At 39.2% G+C, this 17,024-nt stretch overlaps 1 protein-coding gene across 4 annotated transcripts in view; it reads right to left on the bottom strand.

Moving 5' to 3' along the window:
- Positions 1-985: 985 nt before the first annotated feature.
- The window catches only part of UPP2 (uridine phosphorylase 2), a 103,638-nt gene continuing 87,599 nt past the window's right edge, over positions 986-17,024 (bottom strand). For 3 of the 4 annotated variants that reach the window (XM_061135026.1, XM_061135022.1, XM_061135023.1), the window contains one exon: positions 2,517-3,689. In XM_061135026.1, the coding sequence (XP_060991009.1) occupies positions 3,538-3,689 (152 nt within the window). In that variant the 3' untranslated portion in view covers positions 2,517-3,537. Of the gene's footprint in view, positions 2,220-2,516; positions 3,690-17,024 lie in introns of those variants that run through there. The other variant, XM_061135025.1, reaches the window with a different exon arrangement.

Here is a 17,024-nt window from a genome sequence, read left to right on the forward strand (position 1 = left end):
ATACCCTCCAGTTTCATCCATGTTGTTACAAATGGTGGGATTCCTCCTCTTTTTATGGCTAAATAATATTCCATTGTGTATATATATGTATATATTACACACATATATATAACACATTTTCTTTGTCCATTCATCAGTCAACAGACACACATACTGTTTCCATAGGTTGGCTAATGCATATAACTATGTGAGGTGATGGATATATTAATTAACTTGACTGTGGTAATCATTAAGTATCATAAATGTATGTATCATAAATCATCATATTGTACACTTGAAAATATTAGAAAAAAAGGATACTGTTCCCATTGAGGAGTAAGAATCAAGTAAAAGAGCTTGATCTGTATATAACTCTTCCAATGAGGTCATCATCAAAAGGCTTCTAGAAGTTCATCTGGAGGAGCGCCAGCTAGATCCACAGACTATTCATTCTTTTATTTTTTTTAAAATCAGTGTCTTTTGACCCAGGCTGCACATCATCAGAGGAAATTATTAAAATAGGGCTTCCCAATCCCAGTCTGAGAGACTCCCATTTAGCTGGTTTGAGGTGGGGCCCCGGTGTTTTTTGAAGGCTTTTCCGATATCCCAACGTGCACCAGTGTTGAGAGCGACCTGGAGTAAAGGCATTAATGTACACACCTCTCCCCCTCCCCGCCTCCCTCACTCACCACTACACTACTCTCTAGCCTCTTAGAATCATGGCTAGTTTGTTCTTCTCCTGATGAGTAGTTCATATTTTTATCTTAGAGGCGCTGTAAATGTTTTCTCTTTATGAAGCAACTGCTGGGCAACCCAGAGCCAAACAGGACCTACTGTCTGCCACTGCATGGGCTATATGCAGTGCACTGTGGTATTAGCTTCAGGATTTGTGTCAGTGGTGGCCCTTCCCTTCCCTTCCCTTTTTCTTTTCTTCCCCCCACTTATGTCTAGTTTATACTATCTTGATGTACTTAAATTTATCCTTATAAATTGTCTCTTATTCTTCTGGGGGAAAAGGAGAGATATGGATTTATAACGAATGAATGAACAAAGGAAAAACATACCAAAATTGCATGGAAACACCCATAAATAGAAATAATCAGAGGAATTTTTGCAAGTCTAAGTGTTTCTTGAACTGACTTCTAGGAGGGCAAGACTGAATGAGTTTGCAGAAGGTGAGGTTAGGAGTGAGGTGAAGAGGTGGTTCCTAGACTTAGGACAGGCATAGGTGAGTAGTGGCTGAATGCCTGCAGTGGATAACACTCCATGGCAGTCAAAGGGTAGAAAGGAAACAGGAGCCTCCCAAATGAAGCTGGGCATCCATTACCCAAGTTCACGTAAAAGCATAAGTGTTCTCAAAACAGCATATAAATGAGAACACATTGATATCTAAGGAACTAGGTATGATGAATCAAGGGGGAATTAAGCTTGGAGATCTTCCTAAAGAGGGTGAATTTGGGGTTTGATTTTAACAGAGGGGAAAGTCACGTGCTATAGGAGAAAACAAGAAGTTCTAGACATCACCACAACTCTACACTGATGATGCAGAGAACTCTCTACCTCACAAAGTGGGATGTGATGGGAGGAAGCCAGGGAGAGCTGAGCTGACAAGGGACTGAATAAGGAGAGGATGGGTTTGCAAAGATTAGAGGCATTTTAGTGAAAGTTTGTAAGGGAAATGTTTGAAGAGAATACATTCTTCACTTAAATGAAGCACCTAGAATGAGATAGGCACTTTTTGGGTGCTTGGGATACAGCAGTGAATAAGACAAATGTAGTGTTTGTCCTCGTGAATCTTATAGTCTAAACACATTAAAGACCCAAATCTCAACACAATTGCAAGCTGTCATGAATACTTTAAAGAAGCTATGGAGGGTGCTGTGGGAAGCTATGGGTGAAGCTGGGAGGAATCTGGTTTGAGGACAGGGAAGGCTTTTCACTGGAGCACAGGCTGGAAAAATGTCTTAGAATCAATTAATAGGCATGTGATTGATTGGATGTAGGAATAAAGGAGGCAGAATCATCAAAAAGGTTTCCGAGGTTTCTGGCATGTATGCACACATGCACACACCCCACACAGGAGCTCAGAGGAGGATTAACTGTGAGTATTTAATTCTCTCTCTCTCTCCCCCTATAACCTCTTCTTCTCTCAGTAAAAAGGAAAATAAGATTTTCCAGGGACAGATAAAAGTTCAAATTGAAGGCTTATGGAGAACACTCTGAAGTACTTTCCACTTTGTCTGAAAAAAAAAAAAAATGAAACACAGTGAAAACCCCACTAATAACTACAATGTCATTCTACCTTACTTTTAGTTCTAACTATGTTATTTAATGGTCAATTATTGGGACGGCTTTAAAAACACTCCAAGCATAACTATTACCAAAAATGTTTCCAGACTGATGTTCCTCTCTGGGGATTGTTTATTGTCATTGATTACAGTAGGCAAAAAATATCAAGGTTGGGATTAAACTTTATTTGAGCCACAACAATATAAATATATGTATACAACATTATATACTATTCAAGATTGTAAGCCATCCTCCACCCATCCTCCATCCATGCCTCCCAACTCCTAAGTGTATCATCTTTAGAAGAACTGCCCCCTCCAAGCAGCATCAATTCATACAAAGCATGGTGTACCCTCCAAGTGGCACCATATGCCTGCCAGAGGGTCAAACTGAATAGGCGGGGCAGGGTGCAGGCAAGACCACTTCAAAGTCACACAAAAGGATGACTTTAACATCTTGAACTCAAGTCTAAATTCAGCTGTTATTATTCCTCAGCCTATGAGGTTAATATTGAAATGAAATTTAAAAAATACAGCCCGTTTGAAATGCATTTCCTTAAAAGAAAAAATTGTTAGAAAATAGTTTAATCGTGTGTGATTTGGGAAGAAAAATGAAGATCTTTCTTTACATTCCCAAAGGTTTTCATCTGAAAATCAATGTGTGATCTAGAGTTTTTACAGCTTGTGATAAAATCACAAACATGGGCAAACCTCAGCCTCTAATCCTATTCTGTGGTGCACTAAAATCCTGCAGGGGGAAAAAAAATGAAGTATGGTCCTATTTCCCTATGCGAAGCTTTTTCATAGAGACCTACATTACACTGACACTTTTTTTCTGTAAATATTTTGAATGTGCATGATCAATTTCTGTCACTTGTCCAACACCTAGAAGTGCCTGACAACATCCTAACATGAATTTCTGGATTGGTTTCAGAAGCAGAGTGACGGATAACTGTATCTACAAGTGGTTGATCTATTTTGATGTGAACTTAATTAATGCTGCATATGAAACTCCAAATGTCACAATACAGTTTTACAATTTTAATTATTAGACTGACTAACTCATTTTAAAATGAAATTTGAACTTAATTTAATGTAAGTTATTAAATTCTTTTCAACAAATTCATGTTTAAGAGAAAGGGTTTTATAAAATCACTCAATTATGATTTTACCATGTGAATGAGAACTATATAAAAATGCCACAAATAATATATGACTTCAGCATCATGACTGGAACTAGGAATTTGCAGAGAAGGATTGAGCTGCCCACCTATGATGTCTGGTCAAGTAATCCAAGCCGCTGTTTAATGAACTTGGAGATTAGGAGCTGAGGCCGTTTCTGGTACTCCACGAGAACATCGTGGGGAGAGTTGATCTGGTCACATTCAAGTCTGTTGAGAAGTGTCACACAGACCACAGCAGCTGGAAAAGTAAACAAGACCATTACTGAGCAAATGTGTTTATCTTTCTTACAGAAACGTTACCTGGACACTCCCCACGTCCCCGGCACATGGGCTGTGTCTTATTTTCCCTATTGTGTGAACGCAACCCACTGAACCCACTAGACTTCTATGTTATAATTCAGGTTTCTGTGGACTCCCATCAAACACTCCATCTAAATAGATTAATTGAAACAGTTGTCAGTACTCTCCCTTCTCCTTTCCCCTACAACTGGGTAGGTGAAGGCTCAGAAAAGCTTTGTATTCAAGACAAGAACAAGGAAGGATCTTTGCCATTCAAGACACACAAACCTCCAGCTTTCTATCCCATGTCCAGTTCTTAGAGCAGGCTTTTCTTTCTTGAGGATATAACTAGAGAGCTAGCCATTTTTCCTGAGATGACATTTTACTCCTTGATCCAATATTTGAGTGTGCCTGCTGGAAAGGGAAGTAACCAGAGAAGAGATATGAACAGCCTTAAAGGCAAGACCTGACCCTTTTGAAATTTGAGAAAAAAAGTGAAACAATATGCTTAAACATAAGAATCAGTTCAGTGAAGGAGCACATTTATTAGCATTTAGTTTCTAAAGAATGATGACAAAATCTTGTGATAATTGCAAAACTAAGGGGAAAGAACAAGCATCTTTCTTTTCTAATAAATGAAAGTTTCACTTTTGATAAGTCACCAACATCTTTGATTTGTTCCATCAAGAACTCGAGAGAATTTTGTTAAGGATTTTTGCATCTATGTTCATCAGTGATATTGGCCTGTAGTTTTCTTTTTTTGTGGCATCTTTGTCTGGTTTTGGAATTAGGGTGATGGTGGCCTCATAGAATGAGTTTGGAAGCTTACCTTCATCTGCAATTTTCTGGAAGAGTTTGAGTAAGATAGGTGTTAGCTCTTCTCTAAATTTTTGGTAGAATTCAGCTGTGAAGCCATCTGGTCCTGGGCTTTTGTTTGCTGGAAGATTTTTGATTACAGTTTCGATTTCCTTGCTTGTGATGGGTCTGTTAAGATCTTCTATTTCTTCCTGGTTCAGTTTTGGAAAGTTATACTTTTCTAAAAATTTGTCCATTTCATCCAAGTTGTCCATTTTATTGGCATAGAGCTGCTGGTAGTAGTCTCTTATGATCCTTTGTATTTCAGTGTTGTCTGTTGTGATCTCTCCATTTTCATTTCTAATTTTGTTCATTTGGTTCTTCTCTCTTTGCTTCTTAATGAGTCTTGCTAATGGTTTGTCAATTTTGTTTATTTTTTCAAAAAAACCAGCTTTTAGCTTTGTTGATTTTTGCTATGGTCTCTTTAGTTTCTTCTGCATTTATTTCTGCCCTGATTTTTAAGATTTCTTTCCTTCTGCTAACCCTGGGGTTCTTCATTTCTTCCTTCTCTAATTGTTTTAGGTGTAGAGTTAGGTTATTTATTTGGCTTTTTTCTTGTTTCTTGATGTAAGCTTGTAATGCTATGAACCTTCCCCTTAGCACTGCTTTTACAGTGTCCCATAGGCTTTGGGTTGTTGTGTTTTCAGTTTCATTCATTTCTATACATATTTTGATTTCTTTTTTGATTTCTTCTATGATTTGTTGGTTATTCAGAAGCGTGTTATTTAGCCTCCATATGTTTGAAGTTTTAACAATTTTTTCCCTGTAATTGAGATCTAATCTTACTGCACTGTGGTCAGAAAAGATGACTGGAATGATTTCAATTTTTTTGAATTTTCCAAGACCAGATTTATGGCCCAGGATGTGATCTATTCTGGAGAAGGTTCCGTGTGCACTTGAGAAAAAGGTGAAGTTGATTGTTTTGGGGTGAAATGTCCTATAGATATCAATTAGGTCTAGCTGGTCCATTGTGCCATTTAAGGTTTGTGTTTCCTTGTTAATTTTCTGTTTAGTTGATCTATCCATAGTTGTGAGTGGGGTATTAAAGTCTCCCACTATGAATATAGTAAAGTTGCAGGATATAAAATTAACACACAGAAATCCCTTGCATTCCTATACACTAACAATGAGAAAACAGAAAGAGAAATTAAGGAAACAATACACCAATTCACCATTGCAACAAAAAGAATAAAATACTTAGGAGTATATCTACCTAAAGAAACAAAAGACCTATACATAGAAAACTATAAAACACTGATGAAAGAAATCAAAGAGGACACAAACAGATGGAGAAACATACCGTGTTCATGGATTGGAACAATCAATATTGTCAAAATGGCTATTCTACCCAAAGCAATCTATAGATTCAATGCAATCCCTATCAAGTTACCAACAGTATTTTTCACAGAACTAGACCAAAGAATTTCACAATTTGTATGGAAATACAAAAAACCTCGAATAGCCAAAGTAATCTTGAGAAAGAGGAATGGAACTGGAGGAATCAACCTGCCTGACTTCAGACTCTACTACAAAGCCACAGTCATCAAGACAGTATGGTACTGGCACAAAGACAGAAATATAGATCAATGGAACAGAATAGAAAGCCCAGAGATAAATCCACGAACCTATGGATGCCTTATCTTTGACAAAGGAGGCAAGGATATACAATGGAAAAAAGACAACCTCTTTAACAAGTGGTGCTGGGAAAACTGGTCAACCACTTGTAAAAGAATGAAACTAGAACACTTTCTGACACCATACACAAAAATAAACTAAAAATGGATTAAAGATCTAAATGTAAGACCAGAAACTATAAAACTCCTAGAGGAGAACATAGGCAAAACACTCTCTGACATAAATCACAGCAAGATCCTCTAGGACCCACCTCCCAGAATATTGGAAATAAAAGCAAAACTAAACAAATGGGACCTAATGAAACTTAAAAGCTTTTGCACTACAAAGGAGACTATAGGTAAGGTGAAAAGACAGCCCTCAGATTGGGAGAAAATAATAGCAAATGAAGAAACAGACAAAGGATTAATCTCAAAAATATACAAGCAACTCCTGCAACTCAATTCCAGAAAAATAAATGACCCAATCAAAAAATGGGCCAAAGAACTAAACAGACATTTCTCCAAAGAAGACATACAGATGGCTAACAAACACATGAAAAGATGCTCAACATCACTCATTATTAGAGAAATGCAAATCAAAACCACAATGAGGTACCATTACACGCCAGTCAGGATGGCTGCTATCCAAAAGTCTACAAGCAATAAATGCTGGAGAGGGTGTGGAGAAAAGGGAACCCTCTTACACTGTTGGTGGGAATGCAAACTAGTACAGCCGCTATGGAAAACAGTGTGGAGATTTCTTAAAAAACTGGAAATAGAACTGCCATATGACCCAGCAATCCCACTTCTGGGCATACACACTGAGGAAACCAGATCTGAAAGAGACACGTGCACCCCAATGTTCATCGCAGCACTGTTTATAATAGCCAGGACATGGAAGCAACCTAGATGCCTATCAGCAGATGAATGGATAAGGAAGCTGTGGTACATATACACCATGGAATATTACTCAGCTGTTAAAAAGAATTCATTTGAATCAGTCCTAATGAGATGGATGAAGCTGGAGCCCATTATACAGAGTGAAGTAAGCCAGAAAGATAAAGAACATTACAGCATACTAACACATATATATGGAATTTAGAAAGATGGTAACGATAACCCTATATACAAAACAGAAAAAGAGACAGAAATACAGAACAGACTTTTGAACTCTGTGGGAGAATGTGAGGGTGGGATGTTTCAAAAGAACAGCATGTATGCTATCTATGGTGAAACAGATCACCAGCCCAGGTGGGATGCATGAGACAAGTGCTCGGGCCTGGTGCACTGGGAAGACCCAGAGGAATCGGGTGGAGAGGGAGGTGGGAGGGGGGATCGGGATGGGGAATACGTGTAAATCTATGGCTGATTCATGTCAATGTATGACAAAACCCACCGAAATGTTGTGAAGTAATTAGCCTCCAACTAATAAAAAAATAAATAAATAAAATTTAAAAAAAAAACCACACACACACACAAAAAAAAAGAACTCGAGAGAAACACTGAGTACCCTACAAATTTTTTATTGCCAGTTTCACATGAAATATTTTATTTCAAGGACTATGGTTACATACACTGAAATCAGTGACAGTCACTTTAAATTGATAGCAGTATCATAATCTCTATGTTCATCTGCATTATTTAAAGAAGGATTTCAGTGGATCTGAGATTAGATGTAGCTACCTTCACAAGCTTTGAGGTCATGAAGATAAATTTGGGTATGAAGGTAATATTTATTTCTTTGACTTCTCTGCTATCTCAGACTTCTGGATTTCAGAAGGAAAAATGGACTGTAACTATAATAGGTGCTATCTTTTTTGTTTGGTTTAGCTCTTGCTAGATGCTGGGTATTTATGATACTGTTTAGACCTCATTGCTGTTCCATAAGCTAACTATTATTCTTAGCCTCTTTTGACAAATGATGAAATGAGGAATTAGGGAGGTCAAAAGGTCCAGGAGGACACAGCTAGTAAATAGCCAATCAACTCCCCACTTCATAGACTGCTGAGAAGACTCCTTTTCCTCCCATCCCTCCTCTACTGAGCTGGCACATGGCAAACCATAAGGCAGACCTGTCCTGACCTACCAGTCAAATTGACTCTCCTGTTCAGTGAACTGTGACAAGCAGTGAAAATATCCAACTGAAACTGAGTCAAATATTTCCTCACCTAGGACCCTATTTGTTCAAAAATCATCCGGTTGTAAAGCAACTTGGCCCAACAGGTAAACAAGCAAACGGAAGGGCTAGAAACTTCCTCAGCTTTTCAAGTTAATGATCAGCTAGTCTGTGAAGGCTGACATGGGCTGGTGGTAGCAGAGAAAAGATGAAAGTCCTTCTCTAATCCTTCACTTGGCAGAGAGATAAAAGGAAACTCGTGCTTGTCAAGGAGCAAGAGCTGACTTTACTAAACATCTTCTCCAGGGATTTCATGGGTCGTGCCAAAGAGGGACAAGAACAGGTCACCGTGATCTCAGTGGTTTTCTTGACACTGGCAGCCCAATTACCAAGCAGCTTGTAATAATCTTGTCATCTAAAATTACAATTTCCACAAGCAATTAAAAGGGACTAACTTACCCAAAACAATTTTTCAGAATTAAGCCTGACAGTTTTGCCACCATAATCCTCTTATTGGGCAGGGAGGATGTCCCTGTGGAGGGACATTTAGTTACCTAGCTGTCACCAAGGAGATTGTCAGCTAAGTGACCTCAGGCTGCAATGGGATGGGAACACACCAGTGTCAACATGGAGCTCAATCCACTCAGAGCTGCACCAGGAACTCCCAGTGATTCTCAACTCTTTGATCCTTAATTTTTTTTTTTTTTCGCCCTTTGCAAATCTGATAAAAGCTGTAACAGGAACCTCTCTTCAAAAAAATACACATGTGCATATACATGTAAAGTATTGGGTTGGTCAAAATGTTCATTCAGATTTTCCCATGTATTATGGGAAAACCTGAACAAACATTTTGGCCAATCTAGTATTTGTGTATTGGAGAAGGAAATGGCAACCCACTCCGGTATTCTTGCCTGGAGAATCCCAGGGACAGAGGAGCCTGGTGGGCTGCTGTCCAAGGGGTAGCACAGAGTCAGACATGACTGAAGCGACTTTGCATGCATGCGTGCATTGGAGAAGGAAATGGCAACCCCCTCCAGTATTATTGCCGGGAGAATCCCAGGGACAGGGGAGCCTGGTGGGCTGCCATCTATAGGGTCGCACAAAGTCAGACACAACTGAAGCGACTTAGCAGCAGCAGCAGACTTACAGAATTAGGAGTGAGGAGTAAAAAAAGACAGTTAAGCTGTATTTTATAAAAAAAAACAATTATCAGTTAAATTATTTGCACACTGATATTTGAGAACTATTGTGTTAAAGACTTTAAATTTTATCCCTAATTAAATCACATGAAAACAAATGTTCATACCTGCCCCCTAACACTTTAGATTCCCAAAGAAATGCTGGATTAGAACCAAGATTTAATATTAACTTCTATCAAAAATTGTCCCATATCTTTTATGAAAGTGTTACTAAAGACACTGTCAATGTAATACAGTTGATCACTTACATTTAACATTTGAATAAATTTTTATGACAAACCTCAAATGCTTTCTTTTACAAGATAATGAATGCTGTATTACTCAAAGAGTCTTCATTTTCAACTTGCTTCTAGGAAACTCAGACTACTCATATTTAGTCTTGCCCTTCTAGGTAACTCTTTGCTATTGAGAACATCCATTCACTCCCTTAACTACATGCCTCTTATTCTGTTTATTTTTGCTTAAATTTATTTATACATTCATCTTTTATTGAAAGCTGCTGCTCATGCCTTTTCAAAAAATGGGGAAAGTATAGGTAATCTGTCAATAGATAAATATGTTACTCTGTTACACCTTATGGAGTAGTGTAGAAAGTGGGAACAAAGAGGCAGGAGATATCAGGACTAGTCCATCATCATTTTGATCTAGCTGTGCTTCCTTTGACAGGTCACTTTTTACTCTCTGAGTCTTATTCTCTGAGAAGGGAGCAGGTTGGACCTCAAAGGTCTCACCCAAGCCCACCCCCTCAGCATCTGTGTCTCACATTATCTTGGTGTGAGGACCATGCTGTCCTCTCCTGGAGATCCAGGTTCAACCTTAGGAACTTGCACTTCTGTTGGATGCTGGACCTCCAAGCAGAGCTGTGTCAGGATGGGCAGAGGATGGAAACTGCTGTGCTGGGGTTGGGGGCTCCAGCAGGGAGAATTCCTCACTGGGGTCACAGATGGAGAGAGGCAGGTCATGGGTAACGCTATCACACAAAAAGTTGGATCCATGGATCCAAATCATTCTCTAATGGGTGAGTGTGTTGGTACAAGGCAGGCAGAAGTAGGATAGAGGACAGGAGAGTAGAATTAAAATGAATCAAACAAAATTTTAGACACTGACCTTCATTAAAAATATGTAAAAACCAGCAAAACAAGAAGAAACAATTTAAAAAAAATTTACCTTTATAAGCATAATAAATGAATTACTTATCATTTGTGTCTGATTTCCCAAATACACTGACTTATTTTTTTTGTGAAATAATGTCTATACTTAAAACTGAATAAGTATCAATGTGATGCTTTACTTGATTTCAACACTATTTTGATATATGATTAACTTTTAGGGGCTGTGCTTTCTGAAGTAGCACAACTGTCTGCTCGAAACATATAAAATAGAAAAATCTGCACTTATTTTTTTTTTTTCCTGTGAATAGAGACTCTGAACCTTGTGTATCCATTGAAGGCTGCCGGGAAGACACAGCAGGGCACGGTGCAAAGGGGCCTCAAGTCAGAGAGAGGTCAGTTCCAGTTCCAGTTCAGCTACTTCTTAGTTACTGTGAGAACCTGGGAAAGTTGTTAGCCTCTCTGAGCCACAGTATCTCTCAGCAGATACTGTGAGGGTGAAGAGCTGCAATGGGTCACCTTTTGCTTTTGTATAATAATAATTCAAAACCCATTTTTGAGTTAAGAAATAACTCCAGCTCCAGACTGAATATAATCTTTAATCCTTGTTGTAATATCTTGTTTACTCTATCAATGATCATCCTGCAGTTCCCAGAGTCCAATAGCCTTCATTTCTGGGATCAGCAGATGAATATAATATGCACTTAAAGTCAGGATTCTGCTCCCTTTCATCAAACTGTAGTAAAGTAATATTATGAAGACTGAATTTATCCCCAAAGTTCCCAGTATATGTCAAAAGAAATAACAGTGAATTCTTCCTTTATCCTAAAGAAAAACCACTGTGAGTGCTGCCAAAAACTAAAGACAAAGAAGATTTAAGTGAACCTAATCTTGCATAAATACTAGGTTTCATATATTGTCATGCAAGCAAGCATGTGTCAAAAGGCAGCCAACACTGTCTTTTAAAGATGGATAAAAACTGAACATATCACAAGTTCCCAGTGCAAAAGGATTATCATCTTTAACCAGAATGTTAGGGGTTTTAATTAAAGTAGGTTTTGTTTTAAGAGATGGAAAGATGTGTGCATATTAAAGAACCATAGGTGAATATATTTATACAGCATTGTACAGTGGGTTTACATGGTTCTGAAGCTTCAGCCTTTCAAGGTAGAATAATTTTGTGAAGACCACTATTTCCCTCACTTAAATCTTTGTTAAAACTACAATGGACTCCACTATTCTTTTTCAGCATAATGAGATCAGGATAACAACAGTGATGTAGAGGTGTCCATGACTCCATTTCAAGTAGTTTGTCCATCTATCAGATATTAGGAGATATAGAAGTATTATATGAGCCTTATAGCAAAAGGATGCTTAACTTTATAAGGTTTTGCCACTTCCTACTGGGACGAGTATGAAGCATTCCAGAGTCCTTTAGACAATCCCAAGCCATAAATGTAGCTGAATACCGAGGAACCAATTGAGTTTGTTATAGCTATCTTCTATGGTCTATAGAGGTCGAGTAGTCATTCTTTTTATTCATTTAGCAAATATTTATTGAAAGACCATATACATATATTATTCCAAGTGCTAAAGATATAGCAAGAAAATGACAGTATTCCTGTTCTTGTACTACTTATGTTGTATTGGAGATAGATGCTAAATATGTATCGTCATGTATTAATACATGCAAAATTATATGTAAGTTACTATATAAAGAAACAAGAAATGTTGTTTGGTATAGTGGTAAATATGATACAGAGAAATGAGGTAGAAAGAGTGAATGAGTAAGTAGAATGAATGAGAGTGAGTTTAGTTTAGGTAGTCATGCAAAATGTCCCTGATGAAGTGAGAATTACGTCCCTTAATGTAAGTGAGATCTTACATGAATTGTAAAGAAGTGCTAGTCCATGGGGTCCCAGGACCTCCTTGTCCTGGTGAATGCAGAAAGATCTGTTTTTGCACTAGTCCATATTCAATGAGTGACTCCTCTGAGTTAGAACAATGATCCTCTAGAAGACTCATGTTCAAATAAAATATTATTTATAAGCTGAAACCATTAGGCATCATTGCCTTAGTATGAAGCCAGTCATCTGGTACTACTAAAGGGACCTGAAAGGCCATTAGAGAAGGCCATCTGGAGACACATGGGGAATGGGACGTTGCTGACAGTGGGAGCAAGATGGAAGGGGAGTGGGAACAGGCCTGGGAGTCTTGAGCTTTTGGTGCCAGATGAAACATATTTTCCAGTGTTGCTTACCATTAGTATATAACCTCCCTGATGAGTATGTTAAAGCAGCCATTTGTGAAGGCTCTCGCAGCCCTTCCCCAAATGACGCTTTTCCAGCTCATACAGAGCTTTTCCAAGCTTCATTCACTGCGTTTGGGGTAGGATGTAATGAAGTGGGGATGAAAGATGGGAACGTGGCAGAATCATATGCATGGGGTTTTGGTCTGTGTCCTTGGTGGTTGACCTTCCAGGGGTTGATCTTCCTGTACCGAGAACTCATCTTTGGAAACAGTGGTGTCTGAGGGAGATAAAGAGTCCCTGTCACCAAGAAAAAATTTGGACAGAAATACTCCCAAGAACTACAGAATTGCATACTTAACAGATACAACCTTTAGTGTGAATGTTGGCAGCCGAGAAGGGATCTGCTCAAGGAAAAGGCTCCATCAGTGGCCTGGAAGACAGCTATTGGCAGGCTGAAATCAGCTACCAACAGCTTCGATAGCAGCAGAAAAGGGGAAACACAGCAGAGGGCAGGAGCTAGAGCAAGCCAGAGAGGAAAGAGCCTGGGAGGGTACCTGCAGGGGGCAGAGAGAGCAAGGTCACAAGGACTTGTGGCAAGGGCAAAAACTCCCTCACAACAGAGTAACTTCTCTGAGGTTTTGGCAACATCTCAAAGAGAGAAAGACTGGGGTCCAGTGTTCACAGCCTAGAACTCTCTCTGACTGCCTCTTAAGAAAGAACTGATGGTCATCACCAAACTTACATCAGGGCAGCAGTTTGTGACCTGGCACGTTGTGTTTGACTAAATTGGTTACCAAATTTTCCTCCATCTGCATATTTGATGAGGCGTGACTCAAGTGACCACTTGCTATTTCCATGAGAAAGAAATGTGAGGAAACATTTCCTGGAGCAGAAATAATCTGAATCCAGGTGTTCCTGCAGGTCATGTGCTGGCTAGGCTGCTGCTCAGGAAAGGGGGAGTTACTCCCAGCTAGGGCTCCCAACCTGACTAACTTGTGGAAGGAAAGCAGACATTATTGCTTCCCTGAAAGTGGGTATTAATGATGGCCTTCTAAAGAGGACAAGGATGCAACTGCATCCTTCACTCATATGTTACAAGTATTTGTGTGTGCATTTATTCTGCAATGAGAGTAATGGTTCTACAATTAATCTCTTCTTGTGACTTACAGCTTCTAAGATATGCTTTTAGAAATGTTACCACATACATTTTGTTTGTAGCTTTGTATATTAAAATTAGGTGACAATAAGGACAAATACTAGAATTAAAATTCTACCTGTGATCAAGTAAATCATTATCAGGCTATAATTCTTTGCTTCTTTGCAGATTTCTTCTTTGGTTCTGGGACACTAGACTCTCCAGGTGTTCTGAAAATTGCACTGACCCCTCCTCCTTAGTTTCTGCTAGATCTCCCTCACCTGCCCTAACTTTTTCATCGGTTTCCACGTTGATTTGCTTTGTCATCTCATTCATTGCGGGACTTTGAATGCTACCTACATGTTGTCAACTTACAACTTTCTTTCTTTACTTCTCCAGTCCAAACTTGACACCTAAACTCAAGATTGATAAACCCACCTGCTTATTTAACCTCTATTTGATGTCTACTACAGTACCCCCAGGACTTCCCTGATAGCTCAGTTGTTAAAGAATCTGCCTGCAATGCAGGAGACCCTGGTTCAATTCCTGGGTCAGGAAGATCCATTGGAGAAGAGATAGGCTACTTACTCCAGTATTCCAAGGCTTCCCTTGTGGCTCAGCTGGTAAAGAATCTGCCTGCAATGTGGGAGACCTAAGTTCGATCCCTGGCTTGGGAGAAGGGAAAGGCTACCCACTCCAGTATTCTGACCTGGAGAATTCCATGGACTGTATAGTCCAGGGGGTCGCAAAGAGTCGGACACGACTGAGCAGCTTTCACTTTCACAGTACCCCTAAAGCCCCACCCAATTTTCTCTGCCCCAATTGTGATAACTCCATCCTTTCAGCTGTTCAGGCCCAAAGCCTGGGAGTTGATCTTCACTCCTGTGTTCCTCTCCAAATTCACATCACATTGTCAACAAATCTTGTTGGGTTTGCTTTCAAGCTATATCTAGCATGATTTCTTCTCACTTTCTCGATTATGGTTCATATCTCCCTAGACTATGGTATCAGCCCTCCTTTCTCCCTGCTTCTGCCATGGACCCCAGTAGGCTCTTCCCAGATCAGCAGCCAGTGTGCTCCTGTTCAAAGGCAAGCCAGATCCCATCACTTCTCCATTCAAAGGCCTCCAATGGCTTCTCATGTTGCTCCGAGTGAAAGTCACAGTTCTCATGGGGACCACCCAGTCTGCATTCACTCCATCCCCTACCCTCTCCACTGCTGTCCCTGCCCTCCAGACGCACTGGTCTCCCTGTGTGTCCTTCACGCTCTGAATGCTCCTGCTCGGCAGTCTTACATTTGCATTTCCCAGACTGCTTTGCCCAGGCACCCATGTGGCATTTTCCTGAGTGGCACCTTCTCCGTGCACCCTTCCCTATTTTAATTCATGGTTTTCCTCCCTACCCTGGTTGCCCCTGTGCCTTTCCCTGCCTTATTTTTTCACCATCATGCTCCTCAGCATCTAACACACTACTGTATTGTTATAGATAACTCTTTGTTGTTATTTCTCTCCCCTCTAGACTCCTCAAGGGCAGAGATTCTGTGTCATCCTCTGCTGTGTCCATACTGCCTGAGTGCTCAGGAAACCAGTTGATACATAGGAGAAAGTTCTTCCTTCTTTAGGAAGACAATGATTGAGACAAATCTTATCAGCCAAAAATCTGATTTAAAAACCAGGCTTCTTGTATTGTGCCATGCTATAAAACACATTTGAATAGATGACATTTTTATGGACTGTTATGAAAAAAGATAATTGCCATGTGAAAAACAAAACTAGGCATTCTTTTTTTTTTTAACTCTCTAAAACCATGGAAATATTAGAACTTTATTAACATTTTTACTAGCTAACTTACTATTTTCTAACTTTTCATTGTATTTTATTTTTCCATTTATTTTTATTAGTTGGAAGCTAATTACAATATTGTAGTGGTTTTTGTCATACATCGACGTGAATCAGCCATGGATTTACATGTATTCCCCATCCCGATCCCCCCTCCCACCTCCCTCCCCACCCCATCCCTCTGGGTCTTCCCAGTGCACCAGGCCCGAGCACTTGTCTCATGCATCCAGAAAACTAGGCATTCTTAAAAAAAAAGTTGCTCCAATGTTTTCTTGAACATCATTATTCATATTTGGGGACTGCTTGCCATTCAAAAATACTATTTTAGATGATGCTATTTAGCCTTAGATCTGAGGCTTTCATAGCCAAGTTAATATATAACATTTAACTAACTTTGCAGCTTTACCTTTTCCATCAGTTAAGCTTGATTTTTTATCTAGAAGATGAGTATGAAAATAATTCATATTTGACTTCATAATGCCATTCTCCACCCAAAGAAGCAGAGCTTCTTGGAGAAATGGATGATTCCAGACCTGAGGCAAAGACAATGCAAGTGATGCCTAAGAGCTAAGAGAATTATGTCAAAAAAGGACAAAAGAGTGTGTTAGAAGAGACTCTTCCTAGCCAATTTTGGGATAATTTGACTATCAAAAAGAGTTAACGACAGAAGCTGTATATACACACTGCTTTGAACAAAATCGGCAAGACAATAACTCCCTGTCACCAAAAAGAGAGAGAGAGAGGAGTGTGAGAAAGGAAGCCTCTTTTTGAAAAATACCAGCTAATAAATGTTGGAGGAATGATGGAATTAGAAAATCAAAATTATCAAAATGCCAAATTATTATCCCTGAGGTAACTTGTTACTTACAAAGAGAAAGCATTAATTTTTCAATGGAGAGAGATGACAGTTACCACTTGAATCAAGTGATGCAAAATTACTAATAGTGGAATATCTTCACCTTACCTTTCTCTGATATGGAGCAAGGGAAACTAATGTGCATAGTTTACGTTACTATGAAATCTTCTTGCCACAGAACTGACTCTAATCAAGCCCCTAGATTTTGCTTCTGCTTTACAGGAAATATTCAGTATAAATGCACAAGTGGAACCCTGAAATGATGTGTGCAAAAAAATCTAGAACATGGGTGTGTTACAGGATAGCAGCCTGGACTTTCCAAA

Source organism: Dama dama, chromosome 33 (assembly GCF_033118175.1).
Source record: "Dama dama isolate Ldn47 chromosome 33, ASM3311817v1, whole genome shotgun sequence".
In the NCBI taxonomy this organism is placed as follows: domain Eukaryota; kingdom Metazoa; phylum Chordata; class Mammalia; order Artiodactyla; family Cervidae; genus Dama; species Dama dama.